At 39.7% G+C, this 25,670-nt stretch overlaps 1 protein-coding gene across 3 annotated transcripts in view; it reads right to left on the bottom strand.

The window, feature by feature from the left end:
* Window positions 1-25,670, bottom strand: part of LOC121080550 (tyrosine-protein kinase Fer-like) — a 217,443-nt gene that overhangs the window by 93,708 nt on the left and 98,065 nt on the right. For all 3 annotated transcript variants that reach the window (XM_040578635.1, XM_040578636.1, XM_040578637.1), the window contains 2 exons: window positions 13,318-13,521; window positions 9,344-9,466 (listed from right to left, as the gene is read on the bottom strand). In XM_040578635.1, the coding sequence (XP_040434569.1) occupies window positions 9,344-9,466; window positions 13,318-13,521 (327 nt within the window). The remainder of the gene's footprint in view (window positions 1-9,343; window positions 9,467-13,317; window positions 13,522-25,670) is intronic.

Here is a 25,670-nt window from a genome sequence, read left to right as displayed (position 1 = left end):
CGCGAGAGGACTCGCTCACGCACCCGGCCGTCAATAAAGAAGTGTCTGCTTATCTACATCACATTGGTGTCGATAAGTTCTTCATTCCGAGATTTCGGTAACACCTCCTCGTACCCACAGGCCAGCACCTCGGCTGTCAGGGGTTCCCCATGGAGTCAGTCCTCTCCCACACTGGTCAGAGGGAAAGCCCTATGTGCATGCCATGTGTCACTCTCTGGTTCTTCCTGTGTGACCAGGGGGAGGATGGTGAGCTCACCTTTAAGCTGGAAGTCCATGTACAAACTGATGGGTAAGATGGCTGATAAGGGGTCATCCATGAAGGCTGTCAGTTCAGTTGCTGTTGAGCCCAAAGGCAACAATCAGTGATCCCCCAGATGCAGAAAAAAGACTGAGATCACCTCCCTTGATTATGGTGAAGGGACCTCCAGTCTGGCAGTGCAAGGGTCAGACAGTGAATACTCCATCTGGAAATAAATAGTCCCTGCCTTCAACCAGGAGGAGGAAAGGGACAACCAGGTTTACTGGACTGTGTGTATTTGATTGCCTGGCACATCGGATCCACAGAAGTATAAGGCTCTGGTGGACACTGGTGCACAGTGTTCTCTAATGTCATCAGGATATAAGGGTGTGGAACCCATTTGGATTTCTGTAGCAACACAGTTATTCTAACAGTTGTCTGTGTTGGAGGCTAAGGTGAGCCTAACAGGGAATGAGTGGCAAAAACATTCTATTGTGACAGGCCCAGAGGCCCTGTGTATCCTTGGCATAGACTATCTCAGGATAAGGTACTTCAAGGACCCAAAAGGGTACCAATGAGCTTTTGGTGTATCTGCTGTGGATACAGAGAACGTGATTAAACAGCTGTGTACACTGTCTGGTCTTTCGAAGGACCCTTCAGTTGTGAGGTTGCTGCAGGTCGAAGAACAGCAGGTGCTGATTGCTACCATGACAGTCAATATCACACCATGACAGTCAATATCACACCAACTGATACTCACCGGTTCCTATCAATGAGCTGAATCATCAACTGGAGAACCAAGGAGTGATCACCAAGACTCACTTACCCTTTAATAGTTCCATAGGGCCAGTGCAAAAGTCTGATGGATGGTGGAGGTTAATAGTAGACAATTGTGGCATGAACGAAGTCATGCCGCCACTGAATGCTGCCATACCAGACATGCTGGTTCTCCAATTCAAACTAGAGTCAAAGGCAGCCAAGTGGTGTGCTATGACTGACATTGCCAATGTGTGTTTCTCAATTCCTTTGGCATCAGAATGCAGGCCACAGTTTGCTTTCACTTGGAGGGGCATCCAGTACACCTGGAATCGAGTACCCCAGGGGTGGAAGCACAGCCCTACTATTTTTCATGGACTAATCCAAACTGCACTGGAAAAAGGTGATGCCCTTGACGATCTGCAATAATTTGATGACATCATTGTGTGGGGTAATAAAGTGGAAGAAGTATTTGAGAAAGGAAAAAGAATAATCCAGAGTCTTCTGAAAGCTGGTTTTGCCATAAAAAAGAGCAAGGTCAGAGGACCTGCACAAGCAATCCAGTTCTTGGGCATAAAATGGCAGGAGGGACACTGTCACATCCCTATGGATGTGACCAAGAAGATAGTAACTATGTCTCCACCAGCTAACAAGAAAGAAACACAAGCTTTCCTAGGCATTGTGGGTTTCTGGAGAATGCATATTCCAGGTTATAGTCAGCTTGTGAGCCCTCTCTATTGAGTGACCCGAAAGAAAAGTATTTTGAGTAGGGCCCTGAGCAACAACAAGCCTTTGAGCAGATCAAACAGGAGATAGTTTATGCAGTAGCTCTTGGGCCCATCCATATAGGACCAGCTGTGCAAAATGTGCTCTACACTGCAGCTGGGGAGCATGACCTCACCTGGATCCTCTGGCAGAAAACACCAGCAGAAACCTGAGGCCAACCTCTAGGCTTTTGGAGCTGTGGGTATTGAGGATCAGAAGCCAACTACATACACCCTGACTGTAAAAGAGATATTAGCAGAATACGAGGGGATTTGAGCTGCTTCAGAAGTTGTTGGTACAGAAGCACAGCTCCTCTTGGCACCACACTTGCCTGTGCTACACTGGATGTTCAACAGAAATGTCTCTCTACACATTTTATAATTGATGCTACATGGAGTAAGTGGGTAGCCTTCATCATGCAATGGGCTCATGCTCAAACTGCCCAGTAATCCTGTAAGAGATTGTGGACTGGTCAAAAAGCAGAGATTTCACAGCATCACCTGAGGAGGTGACACATGCCCAAGAGGTACCACCATATAAAGACTTAACAGAAGATGAAAGACACTATACTCTGTTTACCAATGGATCCTGATATGTTGTAGAAAACCATCAGAAGTGGAAAGCTGCTGTGTGGAGTCATACACAAAAAGTCATTGAAGTAATTCAAGGAAAAGGCAAGTTGAGTGAGTTTGCAAAAGTGAAAGCCATCCAGCTGGCCCTAGAGATTGCTGACTGAGAAAAGTAGCCAGTACTCTCTATTGACTCATGGATGGTGGTAAATGCCCTGTGGGGGTGGCTACAGCAATGGAAGCAGAGCAACTGGTAGCGCAGATATAAATCCATCTGGGCTGCTGCATTGTGGCAAGGCATCACTGCCCAGGTAGAAAACATTGCTCTAAAGGCAGGTCATGCAGGTACTCACTTGCCCAAGAACCCTACCACTGAAGAACATCAAAACAATGAGCAGGTACGCCAGGCTGCCAGAATTGAATAAGCTACTGGGAGTGTAAGGGTGAACTATTTGTAGCTCGATGGGCCCACAAAACATTGGGACATCTAGGGAGAGATGCAACATACAGATTGGCTGGTTATCAAGAGGTAGACCTGACCATGGAGGTCATCACACTGTGAAACATGCACTGCAATCTAGCAAGCCATGCTAGTCTTCTTGCAATAGAGGGTGGTGGCTGGATTTCCAGTATGGTGAGGCCTGACAAATTGACTATGTTAGAACCACTGCCATGAATACAAGTGTCCTGGTTTTGGCTGGGATAGAGTTATTTTTCTTCTCAGTAGCTGGTACAGTGCTATGGTTTTGGATTTGGTGTGAGAATAATGTTGATAACATGCTGATGTTTTCAGTTGTTGCTAAGTAATGTTTATACTAAGTCAAGAACTTTTCAGTTTCTCAGGTCCTGCCAGCAAGAAGTCTGGAGGGGCACAAGAAATTGGGAGGGGACACAGCCAGGACAGCTGACCTGAACTAGACAAAGGGATATTCCATACCATAGAACGCCATGCTGAGTATATAAACTATAAACTGGGGGTGGGGTGTGGAGTTGGCTGGGTCCTGGCAATCACTGCTTGGGGACTGGCTGGGCATCAGTCAGTGGGTGGTGAGCAATTGTATTGTGTATCACTTGGGTTTTTTTCCCCCTTCCCTTTGGATTTTATTCCTCTCCCCTTCTCTTTCATCATCATTATTATTTTCATAATCATCGTTATCATAATCATTATAATATTTCAATTATTAAATTGTTCTTATTTCAACCCATGAGTTTTACTTTTTTTCCTGATCCTCATCCTCATCCTGCTGGGGGGGAGGGGGAGCGAGTGAGTGGCTGCATGGTACTTAGATGCCAGTTGGGTTTAAACCACTACACTAAGGCATGTGCTACATACTGATCATGGTGGAAGCGACTACCAGGTGTCTGGAAACATACCCTGTTGACCATGCCACTGCTCAAAACACCATCCTGGGCTGTGAAAAGCAAGTTCTGTGGTAACACAGCACCCCAGAAAGAATTGAATCAGACAATGGGACTCATTTCTGGAATAACCTCATAAACTGAGCTAAGAAACACAGCATGGATTGAGTGTATCACATCCCCTATCACCCAAAAAGCCTCTGGAAAGACTGAGAGATATAATGGACTTAAAGACTATGTTGAGAGTGTTGGTCACTGGGCCATGGAAGCACTGGGATATAAATTTAGCAGAAGCCACTTGGCTGGTAAACACCAGAGGACCTGCTAACTGTCCTGGTCCTGCCCAAACAAAGCCTCTACATACTGTGGGAGGAGATAAAGTCCTTGTAGGGGAAGTGGCTGGGGAAGGTGATGTGGGTTGCTCCTCCCATGGGAAAAGGCAAACCCATTGGTGGGATTGTCTTTGCTCAAGGACCTGGGTGTACTTGGTGGGTTATGCGGAAGGATGAGGAGACTCAGTGTGTGCCTCAAGGAGATTTAACCTTGGGGAAAAAATAAGCTGTGATGTGAGTTGTATGTTGTAGGAAGTAATGTAGCAGCAACTACCTGAACTGACAGAGAATTATTTTCACAAGGAACTGGGTGAGTTCAGCAATGACCCAAACCAAGCTGGTGTTGGCACCTAACATTCAAACATGCTGCTTCTCCTGTCCTGAGCAACCACCTTGAGAGACAGGACCCAAATCATAGACTGTTATTATGGATATTTTGCAGGGGAGTGGTAGAAGCCCATGGAATGGAAAAATAATATCTATATATATGTTAAGGGAGAGGGGATAGTAGTTAATGAGAATGTATAAATCTGTTTGTTGGGTATAAAGCACGTAGTATAAGTAGTAAGTGTTGGTAAGAGGGGATTTCAGGAATGAGAAAAAGATATAAGGGGATGGTCAGAAGATATATAAATGCATCAGTTAATGTGGGACCTCAGCATGATACAAACAGTATGGAATAAGGTGCAGAGATTGTATTGGGTCTGGCTGGGATGGAGTTAACTTTCCTCATAGCAGCCCTGATAGTTCTGTGCTTTGCATTTGTGGCTAGAACAGTGTTGATAACACACCAATATTTTGGCTACTGCTGAGCTGTGCTCCCACAGCATCAAGGCTGTCTTTCCAACTCCCCCTGACCCCAGAGACTGGTAGGCTGGGATGGGAGGGAACATAGCCAGGACAGCTGACCCAAACTGACCAAACCAATATTCCATACAATATGATGTCATGCTCAGCAGTAAAAGCTAAGCAAAAGGAAGGAGGGGGAGCATTTGTTATTAAGGCATTTGTTTTCTGAAACAACTGGTACACATACTGAAGCCCTACTTCCCAGGAAGTGGATGGACATTGCCTGCTAATGGGAAGTAGAGAATAAATCTTTTTGGTTTGCTTTGCTTCCACACGCTGTATTTGCTTTCATTAAACTGCCTTTATCTTGACCCACAATTTTTAAATCTTATTTTCTCCCTGTCTTGCTGAGGAGGGGGAGTGAGAGAGCTGTTTGCTGGGCACCTGGTAGCCAGCCAAGGTCAACCCACCACATGTGGTCACTGAATTACTTCTTAATCAACATTTGAATACTTCTCTCAGATTCAGCTTCTTGAGAATTCAGGCACTACTACACAGATTCAATACATATATTTGATGCAAGAAAATAGCCCTGTCCTTGTAAGTTTGCAGCTGCTTCTGAGCTTATCCTTTGCTCATCCACAGCTGAAGTGTCTGAAGACAGTGGACTTCACCAAATAAGTTTAATTCTTTTGTGGACTGATCTTGTAGAATAATATATCTCAGTGATGAACTACCAAGAAAGTTAATTGCATTAGAGTGGAATAAATCCTTAAAGAGAAATCATAGTTTTGGCAACTGCAAGATAGCTCCTGGAGATCCACACACATCTGTAACAAATGCTATGCTACTGTAGATACTTATGAAATAACTTGTTTTGTTTGATCAATAGTGGCTACTTATTTAGGAATCCAAGAGCTATTTCTGACTGAACTGCTCACTTTGAAATTATTCACAGTGCAATGGGTATACAAATAAGCACTATACCAATAACCACATTTACTGGTAGATTTTTTGGGACTCTCCCATCCTTATACATACATTATTTCCAGCTTCCTTTGTCCTCTATTGGAGACTCTAGTAGACAAAGGTTGGGAAAGAACATTAAAGAACAGAAAGCATACGAGCCCACTACACCCTGAGCAAAGAACATGGGGAAGGTCAGATGCACACACACTATATACAGAAGGTTAGGACAAAAAAGCAAAAGCAGTTAAACCATTTGATGAACTTGTGCAGATATGATAGAACACAAATATGGATAGCACACTGAGAAGAACCCCAGTTTCTAATAAATTCTTTTATGTTCAGATACAATAACTTTTAACTTGCAAAACTCATTAAGGCTGAAAATTAAAAGGAAAGCTCACAACACACTTTTTTTTTTAATTCTGGAGTACATTTTTCTAACAACTCATTTTAATCAGATGGGAAAACAAAAAAACATCATAAAAACATAATTCAGAAAAAAGTTGTTGCAAAGATCTAAGTTAAAACAATTTTAAAACAACTGCTCTAACAACAAAAAATTTTTAGCTAACACTTAAATTTCTTATTTGATTCAAACTGCTGGTCATGAAGCATTTAAAGTGCATTATACGTTGTTTTTAGCTTGTGCATGCTATAAGTAGCTATTAGAAACTCAAGGTTATACTTCTTAATTTTATAAAAGCAAACATACAATTTATTATGATACACAGATACTAAAACCATAAAGTTTCCTAGTGCCCAGTATTCTTTTTAGCACTAACCATCAATATTATCATAGATATCCTTTCTGTTACTTCATGTAACCTGATGAAAGTTGAAAAATTCATGAACCCTAAAGGAATTACTCTTGACTATTAACACTGAAGCACATCACCACAAAGAAAATCATATTGCCAAATATAGAACCTGTGTGATGGGATTTTATGGATAGATGAAGATTATTTGCAGCACTTGGGAAAACCTGAGTAATGAAAGTACTTTATCACTACAACTGCAAGCAATTACCACCTACCTGGTCATAAGACAGAAGACTAGCATCATCCTCAGTACTAAAATTTGCTCTAGTTTAAGTTAATATTGAAACTAACTCAAATCAACAAGTCCAGAAGGGGAATGGGCCTATTTCTTTTTCCATCTGAAAATTACTGATTTTGTACCCAGTGACAGTAGAAGAGAAAAAAAATGTCTGTTTTAGAAATGGCCCTCAATACATTTTGTAAGGGAGTTATGATATGACGAATGCATTTGTAGTGGTATAGATTCAAGATGTGAAAAGATCCGCCACAAAAATTCATACATGTCTGTACAGTCTCTATGTCATATAAGGATTGGTTATACCAAGTGTTTTTAAACTATTCATAAGTGCATTTACACCTCAAAGGGCATGAGGTCAAGTAATGCAATGCATAAATTACCAAGAAACTGATCTGGGCCCATATTTTACCAATAGTGTATGTACTAGAACTATACATAGTTACATAAAACTATGTATAAATAAAAACTAACTTTATATAAAAAAAATTACCAAAATGAAACAAAATGTTAAGAATATGAAAGTTTTTTTCCATTACAAGTAAACAACAGAGAATAAAGAAATTATGTTTTCCAGGCCTGTTTAACAGTGAATAACTAAGAATAAATTCTGTTATCATTTAGCACATAGTAACATGCTCCATTATCATTTTACATTTGTTAAATTAGGGCTGTTCTCACAGGCTTTTAAACACTGAAAACTGCTTAAACTCTGCAGTAATATGTATATTATAAAAAGCCAGGAAACAGACAAAGCATTACATTTAAAAAATAATTCTAGTATTACAAAAGGAATTTGCAAACAAACATAGAAAGATTTACTTTTTGGTTTGACAGCCTTTTATCTTTAGCTTAATTAATATAAAAATATAATTATTTACATATCAAAGATAAAATCCTAAGCTTTCCCATATATTCAATAATTAACTTAAACTAATATTGTATGTTCAATAAATAAAATATCAGTTTTGTAATCAGCAAGACATTAACCAAAAATGAGTATTTTCAAAGCCCCATTCTGTGAAATTAAAAATCATATATAGACTAGAGAAAATATGTATCAATTAAGAACTAAAAAAACCCCTCTGCATATCAATTTCAATAAATTTTTAAATTCCCTAGTAAATAAGCAGAATAAATGCACTTCACAAATAGACCACAGTGTGCAATTCGTGTAAGATGTAATAAATTTTCAATATCTTTATAATCAGAGCAGACAAAAAGCAAAGGCCATTCAAGTTTTAAGAGTTACCTAGAAGAAATAACTTTCATTTTTTATCTGATTATAATTGTCCATATGCATTTACCAAAGCTAGTAAGTATCCATTAAAAGATGCTGAACATATACGCAATATAGAGAATAGGTATATAGATGTTAAAAGCTATGAAGAAAAAAAGGCTTTCAGTTTAAAAGCTAACTCTTGCTGTCTCTTTTTTTTTTTTTTAATTATTATTAAAGCAAGCACAGGTAAGCATTAAAACATTTTTGAGAAGAACAGAAATACACTTTAATTTCTTAGGATTATTAGAGGAAAATAACTAGGATTTTGGAGAAGGAAACTAACTCTGAATTATAATCTGTTATGCTTCCTAAAATTTTGTATAATGGAGAAGGTGCCTTAAGTGTGCTTGAAACCAGTCCATTTTTTTCATTAAGAACAAATGGCTAACTCATAGTTAAAATGGAAAGATTAAGTTGAAAAGAGTTGGTTTATGAATGAAATATCAACCGAGTAAATACTAACTACAAAACTACTGGAAGAATGTAAGCTGTTAAGTTTTCTAAATAATGATATATTTTAATATCCCTTTTTGTTTCTATTTTGAAAGACATTCTGAAATGGCTTACAGATTAAAAAGTTTTATTTCAAATTTGCAATGATACTGGCAGGACAGTACCTGTTCCCATGTCTATATCAGTACCTTATATTTGAGATATAAAATCGGGATGAAACTGTGATTTGAGAATTTTACCACTTAAAGAAAACCATTTTTATTCTGACAACTTCTTCATTACAATGTTATGGACAATGAACTAATAGTTTCAGTTACATAGTGAATAGTGGAATCCAAACAGTAAACTCCAAAATGGAAAAAAACAAAAGAAGTACAAGGATGTTTTGGGAGACTCTGAATGCCATTCTTTCAGGGTGGCAATTATTTATTATATAAATCAGGACAGAGTGTTATTCTGGAGGAATGCATTGGGCAGAGTATAGAAGGCTGAAAACATTCAGATAAAGAATGGAGGTTCACAGAACTGAGCAAGAATGAAAAATCCTCTAAGAATTTGCATGCTGAAGTAAACACTAAAGAAAACTGCAGTGTCTTCTGTCAAGAAGTAAGCAACTGAGATAGTTCCAGTACTCAAATTATTGACTTAATAGCATATACAAATATTCTACAACCTACTTTAATATTACCACTTGTCATCGCAAAGAACATATGTTAAATGATAATACAAACCCCAAAATACTTTCAGTTTAATAGAATTCTTGGAATGCATGCATTACCTTAAAAACAGGATTCAGTAGAATAACACCTGATTTCTTTGTAATAATTTGCTTTGTTGTATAATGATGGTCTATGAGCTGAGGAATAGTTTGAAACCCAGTTCCTTCAAAGCGATACTGATTCTGTATGGACATAAAAGGAAATAATTGTTTCTGTACAAGCAAAATTTCAAAGAAGAAACTGTAAAAGAACATTACCAAGTTTCCATCACTAGTAACAAATAAAGAAAAATTTGCTTTTACAGAATTAAATCTCTATCCTATTCAATTTAATAACACTTCTACTGAAGTAAATAGAATGATGATCAGGAAGATAATAAATTAATAAATGAAAAATTACTGCACCACTCATTTAAGGCAACATAATAAAATAACTATTTATTTAAACTTATTTTTTATAAAAGGAAGCTCCTCTAATGCAAGAGGTGGGACAGTTTGGGATACTTAAGCTGTGACAGAATGAAATAAAAAGATTATAAACTGGAAGAAATGATACTAACTTCCAGAGTAAATAAAACTCTAAAAATAATAATAAAAAGGCCCCAAACATAAAAAAAAAATATAAATCTGTCAATCTAATAAACAAGAGATAAGTAACACTATCTCACCCAGATATTACTGCACTTAGAACATTTGATAAAATGAACAAATCCCTAGCACAGAGTATGCACCCATGATTGGTCTTTAATAAGAAGTATATACCAAAGCAGTCTACAGGAGTACAGTCTACAAAGGCAGGTCATGCATGTAATTTATAGAGAAGTTGAGCAAGACAAAATTCCTTTTTTTTCCCCTTCTACCCTTTTTATCAGTTTATATAATTTTAGATACATAATTCAACATAATGCCAACAAAACTGTGGAATCTCAATATTTTCTTAGAAGCATGTAGAATTTTCTTAGCAAAGAATGCTATAAGGTACTTTCAGATACTAAGGAAAAAAAAGGTTATCTTCATTGGTTATCCCTGCCATTACACTTGAGGGGAGGAAAAAAAGGTAAATTAGTATTTATTTCATCATCTTAAATTCTACATTAAGGCTAAGTGATTGGGAAACAGAATAAACTACTGTGTCTATATAAGGCCTAAATATCTACAGTTAGAAGACTCTTCCCACAAAAGAGGAACTCCTGTAAGCCAGCCAGCAGAATTGGCAACAATAAACAAAGACCACAATTAAAATAAAGCATAGATGGTGATTCAGGTTAATTTACAAAACTGGGCAATGAAAACCTCTACCACTGCCATGCAGATATTTTTTTTCTAACACCTACAGTTAAATTCTTTGCAGAATGCATTATACCAAGTTTCTGTTCATTAGGAATAAACACATACATTTCCTGTAATGTTTTATCACTATTATTAAGGAGAGTTTGGTCACATCACTTATTTTTATCTTATTACTGGTTCTCTATTGTAAACATGGTTTCACAGTCTAAAATACTTGTGGTTTATTCCCCTAATGTCATTCACTAATTAATACTGACTCAGCTTTGCTTGCCCAGTAACACTAGTCTCCGTTCCTTTCAAACAACCTCCTTCAGATTTCTGTTTGATGATCAAAAAAACTTTAGCATGGTTAGGGTGTCCTGAGATGTCTGCCTAGCACAATAACCAGACCTGCATAACATTTCCTCATACCAGATCCAGCCTTGCGCTCATCTGCTGCCATTTAAGCTTATTTACCCTCAGGGCAGACAACATTATTTTATTCTGTGTATTTACATGAGATCCTGATTAAAATCACTAACAAACAACAGTTTGAAAATAGCATAGCCTCAAAGAGGAACAGTGAAAAACAGAGTAGCCCTTAGCGACAGTGGTGAATTTTGATGCTTAAAACTGAAGGATGAGCTGATTTATCATGCAAATACTTTTATTTGGATTAGTGCTTAAAAATATTTGCAAAACTAGAAAGAATACTTATGTAATTAAAGAACTGTTAAAATGGGTATATGTTATACTTCTGCTCTGCAGTCTTTGATTCAGAAGAAAATTTAAGGCCAATGGAGACCAAACCTGTCAGTGATGCAAGAATGTGATTTGACCAGTCACAGAGAGACTATTCAACACTATTTATACCAAAGTGAAAAAAAAATTATTACACTTTACTCTCAGCAGACTTCCCTACCAAGATGTTCATGAATCCAGTCACTCTTGTCATATGGCCATAACAATCCCATCACTTATTAAATGCTTTTCAGGGTTAATAAGCTTTACAATAAAAAAAGCAAGCTTTTTTTCACAGTAAAAGCAGATGATTCGACTCATAAGAGTGCATAAGGAGTCTTGCATTTCTTTATGAAAAAAAAGTTTTAGCTTCCACGATTGTCAAGAAAATCACCCACAAATTAATCCCAAGAGCAGATGAACATAAGGTGCTACTACTAAATGTACAAGCAGAGAGTTCTAGTGACCTGATAATGTTTGGATTGTGCAATAGTAAACTATCAATCTTACATTTCTAATATAATACCTAAAAGAAAATAGTGAAATTATGGGAATTTATTTACAATTCTGTAAATTTTTCTTGGAAAAGTGGATATTAAAAAGTGTCAGATTACAGATAAAGGTAGCCTCAAAGTAATACTTATTAAAAAATATTTCTATTTTAATTTGCTTTAAAGCCCAGTCCCAGTCTACATTGTTTGAAGCCCCACTGGTGTATGACACATACAATGATTTACACAAAATTATTTCAGCCTCGCTAAGCACATAATGTGCATTTAATTCTGCTGAGTAAGGATAAGAGCTCCAAGGATCTTATAAGACTGTGTGTATCTAGGTATAGGTAGTTTTATCACTGTTATTCACTGACTTTTTGCCAATTGTTAAATCCTAAAAGGAAAGTTATGGGTGAAAATTAAGAAAACACCCAGACAGATCAGTGTCCACATTGATCCTACAAAAACATTCCAACTTCTATGAAGTTTGAACAATACCACTACCCCTCATTAAAAAAAAATAAACCAGCAACACAATACTGACTTCCCCAGGTATGCTGCATCAGCTGCGGATTTAGATTGGGAAACATAGTGTAAACACAGTTATACTACCGAATCTGTGCATTTGTCTGTATAGTTTGACTGAAGTTTGGCAGATTTTATTGCATCAGACTGAAGTATATTTTTTCAGTATTACTAAATCAAAATTGAGATTGATTTGCTGGTATATTACACCTATATTCACAGAGTAAAGAGCTAGAAGCATTTCTAGTAATGTTATGAGTACTATCTTATTTTCAATGAGTTTGAAATTCTGAAAGGTCCAAATAAAAATACATATATAAATAAAAACAAGAAATGTAATAAAAATTAAAAGTAATACATTGTGTAAAAGTGAATAAATATTAATGTAGTTTAAAATGACCAGTTTTTCATAAGCTAGAGAAACAACGGGATCAATTTTGGTCTTTACTCAGAAGCATACATGCTATGTAATATTCACAAATGTGTGTTCTGCTGAACAAAACAACATCCATAAGTCTAAAAATAAAACATATATTTCAAAAGCAGCATGGATTTCTATTCCCAGCTATAAACAAAACAGAATAGAATATTTTCTCCTAAGTGAACGTTTCCATTTTTCAGGAAGATTCAATGGAATATTTACAATCTGAACTAAAAGTAGCCTAATAAGCACCAACTGTGAAAATAGGTTTAAAAATAAATAAATATACATACATAAATGAATAGTAATAAGTTCTGGATTTCAAAACATATACAGAAATATCTTGGTTTTTTCAACATAGGATAAAATATGTAGAATAGCCTCATACTTCATATTTTTCTTTTATTCCACAAAATTACCTTTTCCTCCAATTTGAGCACTGATGGAAATATTTCCAACAGTTTTCAAATTTTCATATAAAAGCTAAAGGTATATGTCACAGTAAAATATGTAGATTCTAAATTGTTTATCTGAAATAATTAACTTCCTAACATTGAATATTTAGTACTGTATCAGAGACGTACATCAGCATATTGTATGATAAAGTGTCTCCGTTGTCCATCTGAAAACACAGAAAGGACATATTCACCAGGTTTCCCGTGGCTCTCTCGCACCAAGAAGTCTCCTTGCTGTTTTAACAGCTCCTGGGCTTCTATTCTTGGAATTGCACCATGATACCAGTCTTGCTCTGCCAATGGTTTCACAGTAGTTGATATTACATCAAAGAACTTGGAAAAAAAGTCAAAGAAAAATGTTAAAGTAACAGTACATTTTTAGAGATTAGTTTTCCATGAAAAGCATGATGAACAACAATAATTTCTATTTCTGTATCTAAATTGCATATTGCTATTAACAAACAAAATTATTTTACACTAAAGGCATACTGACCACCTTTTATTCTATTAAAAAAATACTGACCAAGCTATCAGCCTTTCTCACATATTCTGACATGCTATTAACAACAGTACCAAATTAAGAATGTCTTTATCCAGAGACAAATTTCTGTGATATAAGAACATAAATTAAGAAATTGAGGCGTCAAAAGTATTTGTATTGGCTAAATAATTTGCATCAAATTTAAAAATCCTATTCCAAATCAAATAATAATACTAAGAGCCATTTTCTTCCCAGTATTTACACCATAACAGATGTTGTGGTTTAACTCCAGCCAGCAACTAAAAGTACCATGCAGCTGCTCGCTCACTCCCTCCCTCCCCTCCATCTGGTGGTATGGGGAGGAAAACTGGATAAAAGGTAAAACTTGTGGGTTAAGATAAGAACAGTTTAATAATTGAAATAAAGTAAAATAATAATAACAACAACAATAATAATAATAATTGTAATGAAGAGGAGAGGGAGAGAGAGGAATAAAACCCAAGGGGAAAAAACAAGCAATGCACAATACAATCGCTCACCACCCACCGAATGATGTCCAGCCAGTCCCCCAGCAGCAACCGGTGGCTCTCAGCCAACTCTGCTCAGTTTATATACTGAGCATGATGTTCTATGGAATGGAATATCCCTTTGGCTAGTTCAGGTCAGCTGTCCTGGCTCTGCTCCCTCCCAGCTCCTTGTGCACTTGCTCACTGGCAGAGCATGGGAAAGTTGAGAAGTCCTTGATTTAGAGTTGGCACTACTTAGCAACAACTAAAAACTTCAGCGTGTTATCAACATTATTCTCATACTAAATCCAAAACACAGCACCGCCAGCCACTAGGAAGAAAATTAACTCTATCCCAGCTGAAACCAGGACACTATCCACCCCTTATTCATAGAAATATAGAATCATTTAGGTTGGAAAAGATCTTTAACCGGACTGCTGGCTGGGCCTAATCCCCCAGTTGTCCTGCACGTGCTGTGTGATGGCACTCAGGATGATCTGCTCCATAACATTCCCCGGCACTGAAGTCAGTCTGACAGGCCTGTAGTTTCCTGGATCCTCCTTCCTGCCCTTCTTGTAGATGGGTGACACATTGGCTAACCTCCAGTCTTCTGGGACCTTCCATTAGCAATGTTATTCCATACTATTTATGTCATGCCCAGGTCACACTTTCCAATACATCCCAGTTAACCACCATCACCTTTCCAGTCCTTTGATACATATAGATACACACAGAGAGATATCATTCCCTTAGTCTATGGGCCATCCCTATAAAAGACCTTTGAGTTCATTTAGTCCATTACATTGGGCTCCATCTGTCATAACAGTCTTTCAGGGCAGGAAAGATGGGGTGTGGTGTTGGACTGTTGGAAGTTGAAGCCAGTTCTGATTCCACCACCACTGCGCTGGTCTAGTCTCATCAAAGTTCATTCTTCATTAATGTGGCAATCAAAAGGGAGCTGGGTTCAGATCCCAAAATCCGGAGCGGCTGAGATGGGTGCCAAGAGGCGCCTAGTGCAGTGATGGGCTTATAGTGTTGGATAGCAATTAACATCATACAATTTATTTCATTGGCTATTCTCACATAAATCAAATCCCCTTGAGGCACACATCGAACTTCCCCATCCTCCCTCATTACCCACCAAGTGCACCCAGGTACTTGAGCAAAAGCAATCCCACAAATGGGTTTGCCTTTGCCTGAGGCAGGAATAACAGATTCTTTTCCCAAGCATATTTTTAACGTGCACAACAGGGACGTTATCCCCTTCTACAGTACATAAAAGTTTTGATTAGGCAGGGAAAGCTCAACTGGCAAATCCTCTAGTGCTGACTAACCAGGTGCGTTTTGCTAAATGTGCATCCCAGTGTTTGAAGGTCCCACCACCCATTGCTCTAAGCGTAGTCTTTAATAGTCCCTTACATCGTTCAATTTTCCCAGAGGCGGGTGCATGATAGGGAATGTGATATACCCAGTCAATGCTGTGCTCTTTGGCCATGAGGTTTCCAAAATGAGTCTTGTCTGACTCAATTCTTTCTGGGGTACCGTGTTGCCATAAGACCTGTCTTTCAAGGCCCAGGATAGCGTTTTGGGCTGTGGCATGGGGCACAGGATATGTCTACAGCCACCAAAGGTCAGTTCCACCATTGCAAGCACATGGAGCTTGCCTTGGTGGGTCTATGGGAGTGATATAGTCGATCTGCCAAGCCTCCCTGTATTTATATTTCAGCCATCGTCCTCCATACCACAGAGTCTTTAACCACTTGGCTTGCTTAATTGCAGCGCATGTTTCACATTTGTGGATGACCTGTGCAATAATGTCCATGGTCAAGTCCACCCCTTGATCACAAGCCCATCTCTTCCTTGATGGTCTGAGGTGTCATGGGCCCATTGCACTATAAATAATTCACACTTCTGTTGCCAATCCAGAGCTGCCCAAGCCACTTCAATCTTAGCAGCCTGATCCACCTGTTGGTTGTTTTGATGCTCTTCAGTAGCCCGAATCTTGGGTACCTGAGCATCTACATGACATACCTTCACAACCAGGTTCTCCACCCAGGCAGCAATATCTTGCCACAATGCAGCAGCCCCGATGGGTTTACCTCTGCGCTGCCAGTTGCTCTACTTCCATTGCTGCAACCACCCTCACAGGGCATTTGCCACCATCCATGAGTCAGTATAGAGGTAAAGTATTGGCCATTTTTCTTGTTCAGCAATGTTGTGGCTGTGTGCTCCCCCTCCCCTGCTTCCTTCCCAGCTTAAGCCATAACCACCAGTGAGGGTTGTGATGGCTGCATCCAGCTTACTCTGGAATTTGGGGGATGGATTGTAACATGGTAGCCAAGAGCTGTCTGGAATGGTGACCCAGACTACTTGCTGGTATGTAAATATGACTATAAATCTTTACTTTATAAATAGTGGACAGCCCAGGGCCCATTGAGCTCTCCTACATGGCAGCAGGGTGCACGCCAAGATCTCCCCTTGAGTAGGGACACCTCTCAAAGTTATTTCTTGAGGTTGAGAGATTCTTTGCCGCAACAGATCCTCGATAAGTGATTAACAGAATGCTAAACTTTGAAATCTTAGCTAAGTGATATAAAAGATTGATTGTGCACATATAATCTTTAGACATAAACCACTGACCAATTCTGGGACTTGGATTGGATTCACTGGCACCTAGACTCTTATCTGAGAAGGAGTTTAGAAAGCAAGGAGGTCTTTCCTGAACCTCATGACTCAACAGGAGGGTCTCCCTGATAGTTTGTCTGACCCTGTCCTCTATGCAGTAAATAATCAAGGGTACCTTGCCATTGAATCTTGTTAAAACAGTCACATTTACCACTGAACTTTGCTAACTCACAGTTTTATATCAGTAAAGTATGTTGTTCTCTTATGAGTGAATTGCATGACTCCATTCACAACAAATATCTAAAGCCAGCTGGACAGCTTTCACCTCTGCAAACTGACTTGATTCACCTTCTCCTTCAGCAGTTTCTGCAACTTGTCATAGGGGGTCCATACAGACCCCTTCCACCTCCAATGCTTTCCTACAATATGGCAGGACCCATCAGTAAGCAAGGCATATTGCTTCTCATCTTCTGGTAATTTATTATACAATGGGGCCTCTTCAGCACGTAATTTATTATACAGTGGGGCCTCTTCAGCACATGTCACCTCCTCCTCTGATGACATCCCAAAATCTTTACCTTCTGGACAATCCATAATAATTTCCAAGTTACCTGGATGATTGGGATTTCCTATTTGAGCTCGTGTGATCAGCATGACCCACTTACTCCATGTGGCATCATTAGAGGAGACCCTCCCTTTGAACATCCAGCCCAGCACTGGCAGTTGGGGTGCCTGGAGGAGCTGTGCTTCAGTACCAATCACTTCTGAAGCAGCTCAAACCCCTTCATAAGCTGCCAGTATCTCTTTTTCAGTTGGAGTATAGTGGGCCTCCGATCCTCTGTATCCCTGACTCCAAAAGCCCAAGAATTGACCTCAAGTTTCCCCTGGTGCTTTCTGCCAGAGGCTTCAGGTAGGGCCATTCTCCTCAGCTGTGGTATAGAGCACATTTTTTACATCTTGCCCTGTCCAGACTGGCCCAAGGGCGGCTACTTGAACTATCTCCCCTTTAATTTGTTCAAAGGCTTGTCATTGCTCAGGGCCCCATTTGAAATCATTCTTCTTCCAGGTCACTTCATAGAGAGGGCTTACAATCAGACTGTAATTTGGAATGTGCATTCTCCAGAAACCCACAATGCCTAGGAAAGCCTGTGTTTCTTTCTTACTAGTTAGTGGAGACATTGCTGTTATTTTGTTGATCATATACATTGTAATCTGACAATGTCCATCTTACCATTTTATTCCCAGAAACTGGATCTCCTGTGCAGGTCAATTTACCTTACTTTATTTTATGGCAAAACTGGCTTTCAGAAGGATTTGGACTATTTTCTTCTCTTTCTCAAAAACTTCTGCTTTATTGCCCCACATGATGATATTGTCAATATATTGCAGGTGTTCTGGAGCTTCACCCTTTCTCGTTGCATCCTGGGTCAGTCCATGGCAGATGGTAGGGCTGTGTTTCCACCCCTGGGGCAGTTGATTCCAGGTGTACTGGATGCCCCTCCAAGTGAAAGCAAACTGTGGCCTGCATTCTGATGTCAAAGGAATTGAGAAACACACATTGGCAATGTCAGTCATAGCACACCACTTGGCTGCCTTTGACTCCAGTTTGTATTGGAGAACCAGCATGTCTGGTATGGCAGCATTCAGTGGCGGCATGACTTCGTTCAGGCCACAATAATCTACTGTTAGTCTTCACTCCCCATTAGAATTTCTTACTGGCCATAGGGGGCTATTAAAGGGTGAGTGGGTCCTGCTCATCACTCCTTGTGTCTCCAGTTACTGAATCAGCTTATGGATGGGAATCAGGGAGTCTTGATTGGTGCAATATTGCCACTGATGCACTGTTGTGGTAGTAATGGGCACCTGTTGTTCTCTGACCTTCAGCAACCCCATAACAGAAGGGTCTTCTGACAGACCAGGCAAGGAAGAAAGCTGCTCAGTTTCCTCTATCTCCAAGTCAGCAATAATGAAAGCCCACCTTTTGGGCCCTTAAAATACCATCTCCTGAAATAGTCTATGCCAAGGATGCATGGAACCTTTAGGCCAGTCACAACAGGGCACTTTACTACTCATTCCCAGTCAGGCTTATTTCAGCCTCCAATACAGTTAGCTGTTGGGATCCCCCTGCCACTCCAGAAATACAAATGGATTCTGTCCCTGTATGGCTTGATGGCATTAGGGTACAATGTGCACCGGTGCCTACTAGAGCTTCATACTCTTGTAGGTCTGACATGCCAGGTTATCTGATCCACACAGTCCAGTAAACCTGGTTGTCCTTCTGTGGTGGAAGTTTATTAAATAATGATTGATTTAGTTGATTAATGCCAACCAACTAAATAGAGTACCAGCCACCTGTGTTTCAGTTGCACAAAAGCATCAGAAGAATGTTATTCATTTTACTATCTCTGTGGGAAAATCACCTTGAGGGGGGAATTAGAGATAAATTGGGTCCTAATAGAAGCGTAGTATTACAGAAAGCTTTTTAGGGTAAAATAATTGTGGTAGTGGGAGATCGTGACCTCCTACTCAAATGGCCCCCCCAAAGAGGATGAATCCCCCACTCGGGGAGCATGCGTAGTAAATTTAAAATGAACTGTATCTTTAAATGAAAGTGAGAGAACTTTACACCAATCATAATAAAGTGACTAGAGTCACTCAAGCTCCACCTGAGAGTAAAGAGAAGTATAAAAAGTGAATGAATGAGGGGACAAGTGGTGAAGACACCACCAAGAACAAGTTAAGGGGAAGACACTACCAAGACTGACTCCTGAGATCGGCCGATGGGCTGAGCGTTTCTTCTCCCCCCCTTGGGACACCTTGGGTGAGACTTAAACTAAGCGCTTCCTTCGGGAGACTTAGAAATATCTCTAGAGAGTTACTCTTTAATATTTGTAGCCAGGCTGTATTGTTTGTAACTTTTCCCCACGTTTTATACTTTATAACATTTAATTTGCATGTGCCTTTTGCAGACAGTCACTATCACCGGCAATCCAAAGAACCTGTATATCTGTTGCACAAATAAAACTGCACTGTTAAGTAGCTGGTCGTCGCAGTTTCTCATTGAACACGACCAAACCCTAGAGTGTGGCCGTGCTAGTTCATGAGTACGACTGGACTGGCAGTGCAGACTGCTATTAGCGTATCCAGACCTGTGGTACTTTAATATACATATTAAATGTGACTGGACTGATAGTGGTAAATTGGACACCACTTAGAATTTAAACCTAGCCGCACCTAACCTCCCACATTGGTGAGGAGAGTTAGAAGGCAAGGGGGTTTATTTTCTGCCAAATTACTCCATCCCATTTAACCCAACATATCTCTTTCCTGCATTTACCATTATGTTAGAAGAAGAGAGCTTGGTGGGACACTATTAGGTAGCACAGGTGCTGGTATAGGATTTGTAAATTGTATAGTTACGGAATCATTACAAAATAAGTTAAAGACAGGAGGACAGGATATATCCCAACTGATCAGCTTACAAGCGCAATGGATGCCTACTGTGTTCCAACCTCAAAAGTTCACATTAAAATATGATACTGAATTCTTATAATTGTTTGATTTGTCACAAGCCAGCAGATTGCAGGTAAACCAGAACATGAGTCAGTTTGTAAATTGGGCTGAATGTACTTTGCAAATGTTTTATATAATCATGAAGCAAAATAAGACCCAGAATGATTTAAAAAGTAACAATGAATTAATTGGGAGGACCGTATTGAAACCATGGATTCCCACAACACATTGGATTCTGTTGTCACCTGAAACAGTACAATGCACTGACTATTATTGTGCAGGGAAAATAGCACACTTTAATATAAGCTGTCCCTCTGAATTAATGTGTGAGTTTGTAGTTTTACCCATTATTTTTGAGGAAAAGTCTCCCTTTATTCCTGAATACTGGCTACCCCATTTTGAGGGTACGTATCTAGATGCTAGAAATTAAACACACAATTTGAACTTGTGTTCTTGTACTACGGACGGAGTAGTATGCAGTCAAAACTCTCAATTATATGAGCCTTGTCTTTTAGAACACTCAGTAAATTTATGCCGATGGACAATACTACCATCCACCTTTTCTATGTTTATTGAAATAGGGCCACAACATGTTTGTGTAGTGACCTCTAATCAAAACACAACTCAGATGTATAATTTGACCAGCCCCTTTTCAGGATGTTTAGAAAATGTGACTCATTTATATTGGAAAGGGAGAAACCTCACTTTTATCCCAGATAAAGAACAGCAAGTAACTTGGTACTGGCATCCTGATATCTTAAACCAAAGTAATGAATATCTCTTTGGAACCTTTAAAGCAAATTTTGAAGGACATGGAACACATGAGGAAACATTTGGAGGAAACAAGAAATAAAACCTTGATTGACAGTCAAATACAGACTGTGATAGTGGGGCACCAGCTAGTCGATTTTGGGTGTCAAATAGAGCGTGAAACTGCCCATCATTGGTGAGATATATTTACTGGATATTCACCTTCCATGACTAAAGTGTTAAATGCTTTACTTCATCCTGTAATTGTGATTTTTATTATGTTGTTAATGGTGGAATTGTCATTCATGGTATAAAATTTGTAAGCTAACTCAAGATCCTATGATGATACCTTTATTGTATGCTTTTCATAAGCAGTAACCAAAGGACCGAATGTGGTGGAAGTTTATTAAATAATGATTGATTACTGCTTATGAAAGAGTCTTTGATCATGTATTTAATTAGGAATTGTTTAACTTGGACAGTGACCTCAAGGAGCTCAAGGACAAATATAAATTGCATTTAATGAATCTGACAGATGGTGCTTGTTCTGGGCCCCCTGAACAGGCAGGATGTGAGCAGGAGCATCTGGACAGTAAATGTTGTGTGCAGCTGTGTCATGACAGTAACTCCACCACACCTGGACATCTGGCCAACATCCCTGGCATGTGTGGACCTTATGGATCATGAGACAGTGCACGCCTGCGCTTGGCACAAATTTAAAAGCTTACATACACTAGATATGTACACTGTTTCTGTTTTTGCTGAGTATAAAAGCGGGCAAGCTCTGGGACTGGGCCAGAAAACTCACCTATGGGCGGACACACCACATAAGAACTTCCCAGTTACCAAGAGACTCCGGGAGAGAGGAAAGGAAGGAAAGGGGGGAAAGGGGGGGAGGGAGAGAGGGGGGGAGGGAGTTAGTTGCGGGAAGATGTCTCCCCCATAGGTTGGGTCTCTGAGGAGAAAAGGCAAAAGTTGTAATTATTAATAGTTTCCAGTAGATGGCCCCCGAAGTACAAAGGTAATGGCAATGCTGAGTACACACACCAGATTAGTTTCACAACCAGCAATTCTATCATATCACAAGCCAGTATTACAAAGTACAAAACAATAACCTTAGCCCAGGCCCCAAGGATGATAAACAACACAACAAGGAACACATACAGCAAGTAAGGTATTACATGATGCAACCTTGAGATCACACGCAGCAACTCTGAGAGGAAACAAATCAACATTGTGACCAGCAACTATTAAACTAATATAATAAATGTTTATGAAAAAATTGTTTTAATATGCTCTGGTCAGATGTGTTGTTATCTCAGCCCTTGGGCATATTGTGCTTATGAACTTACATACAGGTTCTGAAGGCACAAAGATTCTGAGATGCTATTTTCATTGGTTATAAATGGAAGATAATGAGTTTTAACCTATAACTTCACATATTAATTTTAAACAACCTTACATTGTTTAAGAAAACACTTAGAAAACCATTTTTTTCAATGACTACTTCAGATTTATTTGTTATGGATAGACTGAGAAGCCCTTATTTAGGCTCTGTGTCATTCAAAATAATTAATGCCAGAGCTCATACAAATTCTTACTTTTAGAGTGATAAATCTCTGAATAAAATAATAGACTCCATATTGCATCATGAACACATATCTGAACATGTCCCAGAAAAGCCTGTTGAACTGCATTTTAGATAACAGAATGAAAACTAAATCCTCATAAAGGCCTATCAAACAGATACAAATGAAATCTGAATGAACCTCAGCTACTGATCTACCCAGATGAAACAAGGTTTTTCTTCTTCATATCATCAAGGATGATATGATATTTCTGCCATATAGAATTGTGAAAGAGAACAGAAACATCCCACTGATGCATGCAAGAGAAAAATGTAACACAATGTAACTCCGGGCAGACTAGAGGCTACCTGCACATTTACGGTTTCCCTGAAGAGTCATTCAGGTTAAGACGGCTTATCTAACAAAAAATAACACTAGGAAGAACTTCAAACTCTCAGGAGGAACAAGTAGACCCCAGAACGGAAGCCTACACAGGACTTTGGAGGATTGTCATCAGCGGCACAAAGTGCAGTTGGAGGCAAGTCACTAGGGGTGTACCCCAGGGATTGATACTGAGGCCAATACTGTTTAACCTCTTCATTAGTAACCTGTAGGCTGGGACAGAGCGCACCCTTAGCAAGTTTGTAAACAATGCAAAGCTGGGAGGAGTAACTGATACACAAGATGGTAGTGATGCCATTCAGAGGGACTTCAACAGGCTGGAGAAATGGACAGAGAAGAATCTCATGCAGTTCAACAAGGGGAAGTCCTGCACATGGGGAGGAATAACCCCAGGCACGAGTACAGGCTGCGGGCTGACTGACTGGAAAGCAGCTCTGCAGAGAAGGGCCTCTTCTTAGAGGGTCCTGGTGCACACCAAGCTGACCATGAGCCAGTAATGCACCCTTGCAGCAAACAAGGCCAACAGCCTCCTGGCCTGGGTTAGGAAGAGCATTACCAGCAGGTTGAGAGAGGTGATCCTTCCTCTCTATCCAGCACTGTCAAGGCCACACCTGGAGTCCTGTGTCCAGTTCTGGGCTCCCAAGTACAAGAGAGACATGGACATACCGGAAAAAGTCCAGTGAAGGGCCACAAAGATGATTAAGGAATTGGAGCAACTTTCATGTGAGAAGTGGCTGAGAGCTGCAACAGTTTATCCTAGAGAAGAGAAAGCTCAGGGTGAGGGTGTGTGTGTGTCTTATCACTCCGTATAAATACCTGATGGGGGGAATGAAGAAGAGCTCTTCTCAGTAGTGCCCACTGACAGAAGAGTCAATGAGCACAAATTAAAACACATGAAATTCCATCTGAACACAAGAAAACACTTTTTTACTGTGAGGGTGATTAAATACTGGAACAGGTTGCCAGAGAGGTTGCAGAAGCTCTATCTATGGAGATATTCAAGATACGACTGGACATGGACCTCGGCAACCTGCTCTAGATGACCCTTACTGAGCAGAGGGGTTGGACTAGATGATCTCAAGAGGTCTCTCCTTCCAACTTCAACAATTCTGTAATTCTGTATAAAAAAAAGCCTTTAAGTCTGGGGGTTCCTAGCTTTCTTTCTAAATTATATCTCAAAAGGGCTAATTTAGTCCATGGTCCTGATGGAAAACAAGAATATATATAAGAGTCTGAAAGAGACTCATAGTCTCAGACACCGACATTGGGATCTAAAGCCCTGGGTGTCTATTTTATCAGAGATATCTTTAGACATGAGATCTGAGACCAACACTATAACCAATAGACCCATCACTAGAAAGAATAAGTATGCTCTATTACAGATTCAGAGAAGTGGGACAGTGTAAGAAAGAATAACAGTTTGAACAAAAAGTACACAGATTTTTTAAGATAGAAAAGGGATGTACTCCAGCATAATTAATTTATTAACATAATGAAAGACTAAAAGATCAGAATATTGTTCAGCCAAGATGGCAGTCCTATTTTTCAATTTCATCAACAGTTAAATACTTCTCAGACTGGAGATGTCTACCATTGTTGAAGTTAAATGACACAAAGCTATTCTCTTTCAGAAACTCCTGAAACAAAAATAATGTTTCAAAATGTTATAAAAGGTGTGACAGGTACCTGCCCCTGACCCCTGGTAATAGTGTCATCATCATTCTGCCAAGGATCTCAAATAGAACCTGTCTGTCCCCTTAGTGTTGGGTGACAAAAGGTTATTTATTTTGTTAAGGGATATTAGAAGTAGCACGTGTACACCCCCCCCACGACACTGACAAGTAGCATGTGTACCACACACACCACACACACCCTGCACACACATGACATTGACACAGCCAGTTACACAGACTGCCACAGACAAGATGCTACCTTCAACCACACCTACATGTAGGACTAACATAAGTATAGGCAGCCAAGTCCCCTTCCACCTCTTCAGCTGGTAGAGATAGGAGGTCATTAGTGAAGGTACATGTAGAGGAATGAAGCTGGGTTAATTAACATTGATAATATACAGCTGTGGGTTGGCTTCAGGGGCGGTGGGTTGGCTGATTTAGGTAAGGTGCAGGTGTGGCTGGTTCTGTTAAGTGGTTGAGAGCCAATGAAGAGAGAGCAGATGAGGAAGAAGTAGAGAGAGTAGTGTGCCCTGGATGAAGAGAGATTAGGTGAAGGCAGTAGAGGGAGTGGTGTGAAGAGTAAGTTGGTATGTGATGGTAAAGGATTTTGTTGTAGCTGGCTAGTTTGAAGAGTGCTGTGACAGGTACACATATGATATACTCTCTATTTTCACATGCGCACACACATTCGCTGTGATCCCTTGAGTACTGGTATGGCCCCCTTTGTCCACTACCATGCCTGGATTCCAGGCACTCTTACCTGCTTCACAGGTCTCCTACTTGCCAGCTAGTCCAGCTCAATGCTTGTTAGCAGACATGCACTCACACACTCTTCCCATAGGCACTCTACACTCGTAAGTTCCCCTGAGTATATCAGCACAGATCCTTGCCCACCCAATATCCCTGCCCAGACCCAGGGCCTCCAAGCTGGACTAGCCAGCAAGTAAAAGTTTGCTAGCAA

Source organism: Falco naumanni, chromosome W (genome assembly GCF_017639655.2).
Source record: "Falco naumanni isolate bFalNau1 chromosome W, bFalNau1.pat, whole genome shotgun sequence".
Taxonomy (NCBI): Eukaryota; Metazoa; Chordata; class Aves; order Falconiformes; family Falconidae; genus Falco; species Falco naumanni.
This window is presented reverse-complemented; position numbering and strand designations above follow the sequence as displayed.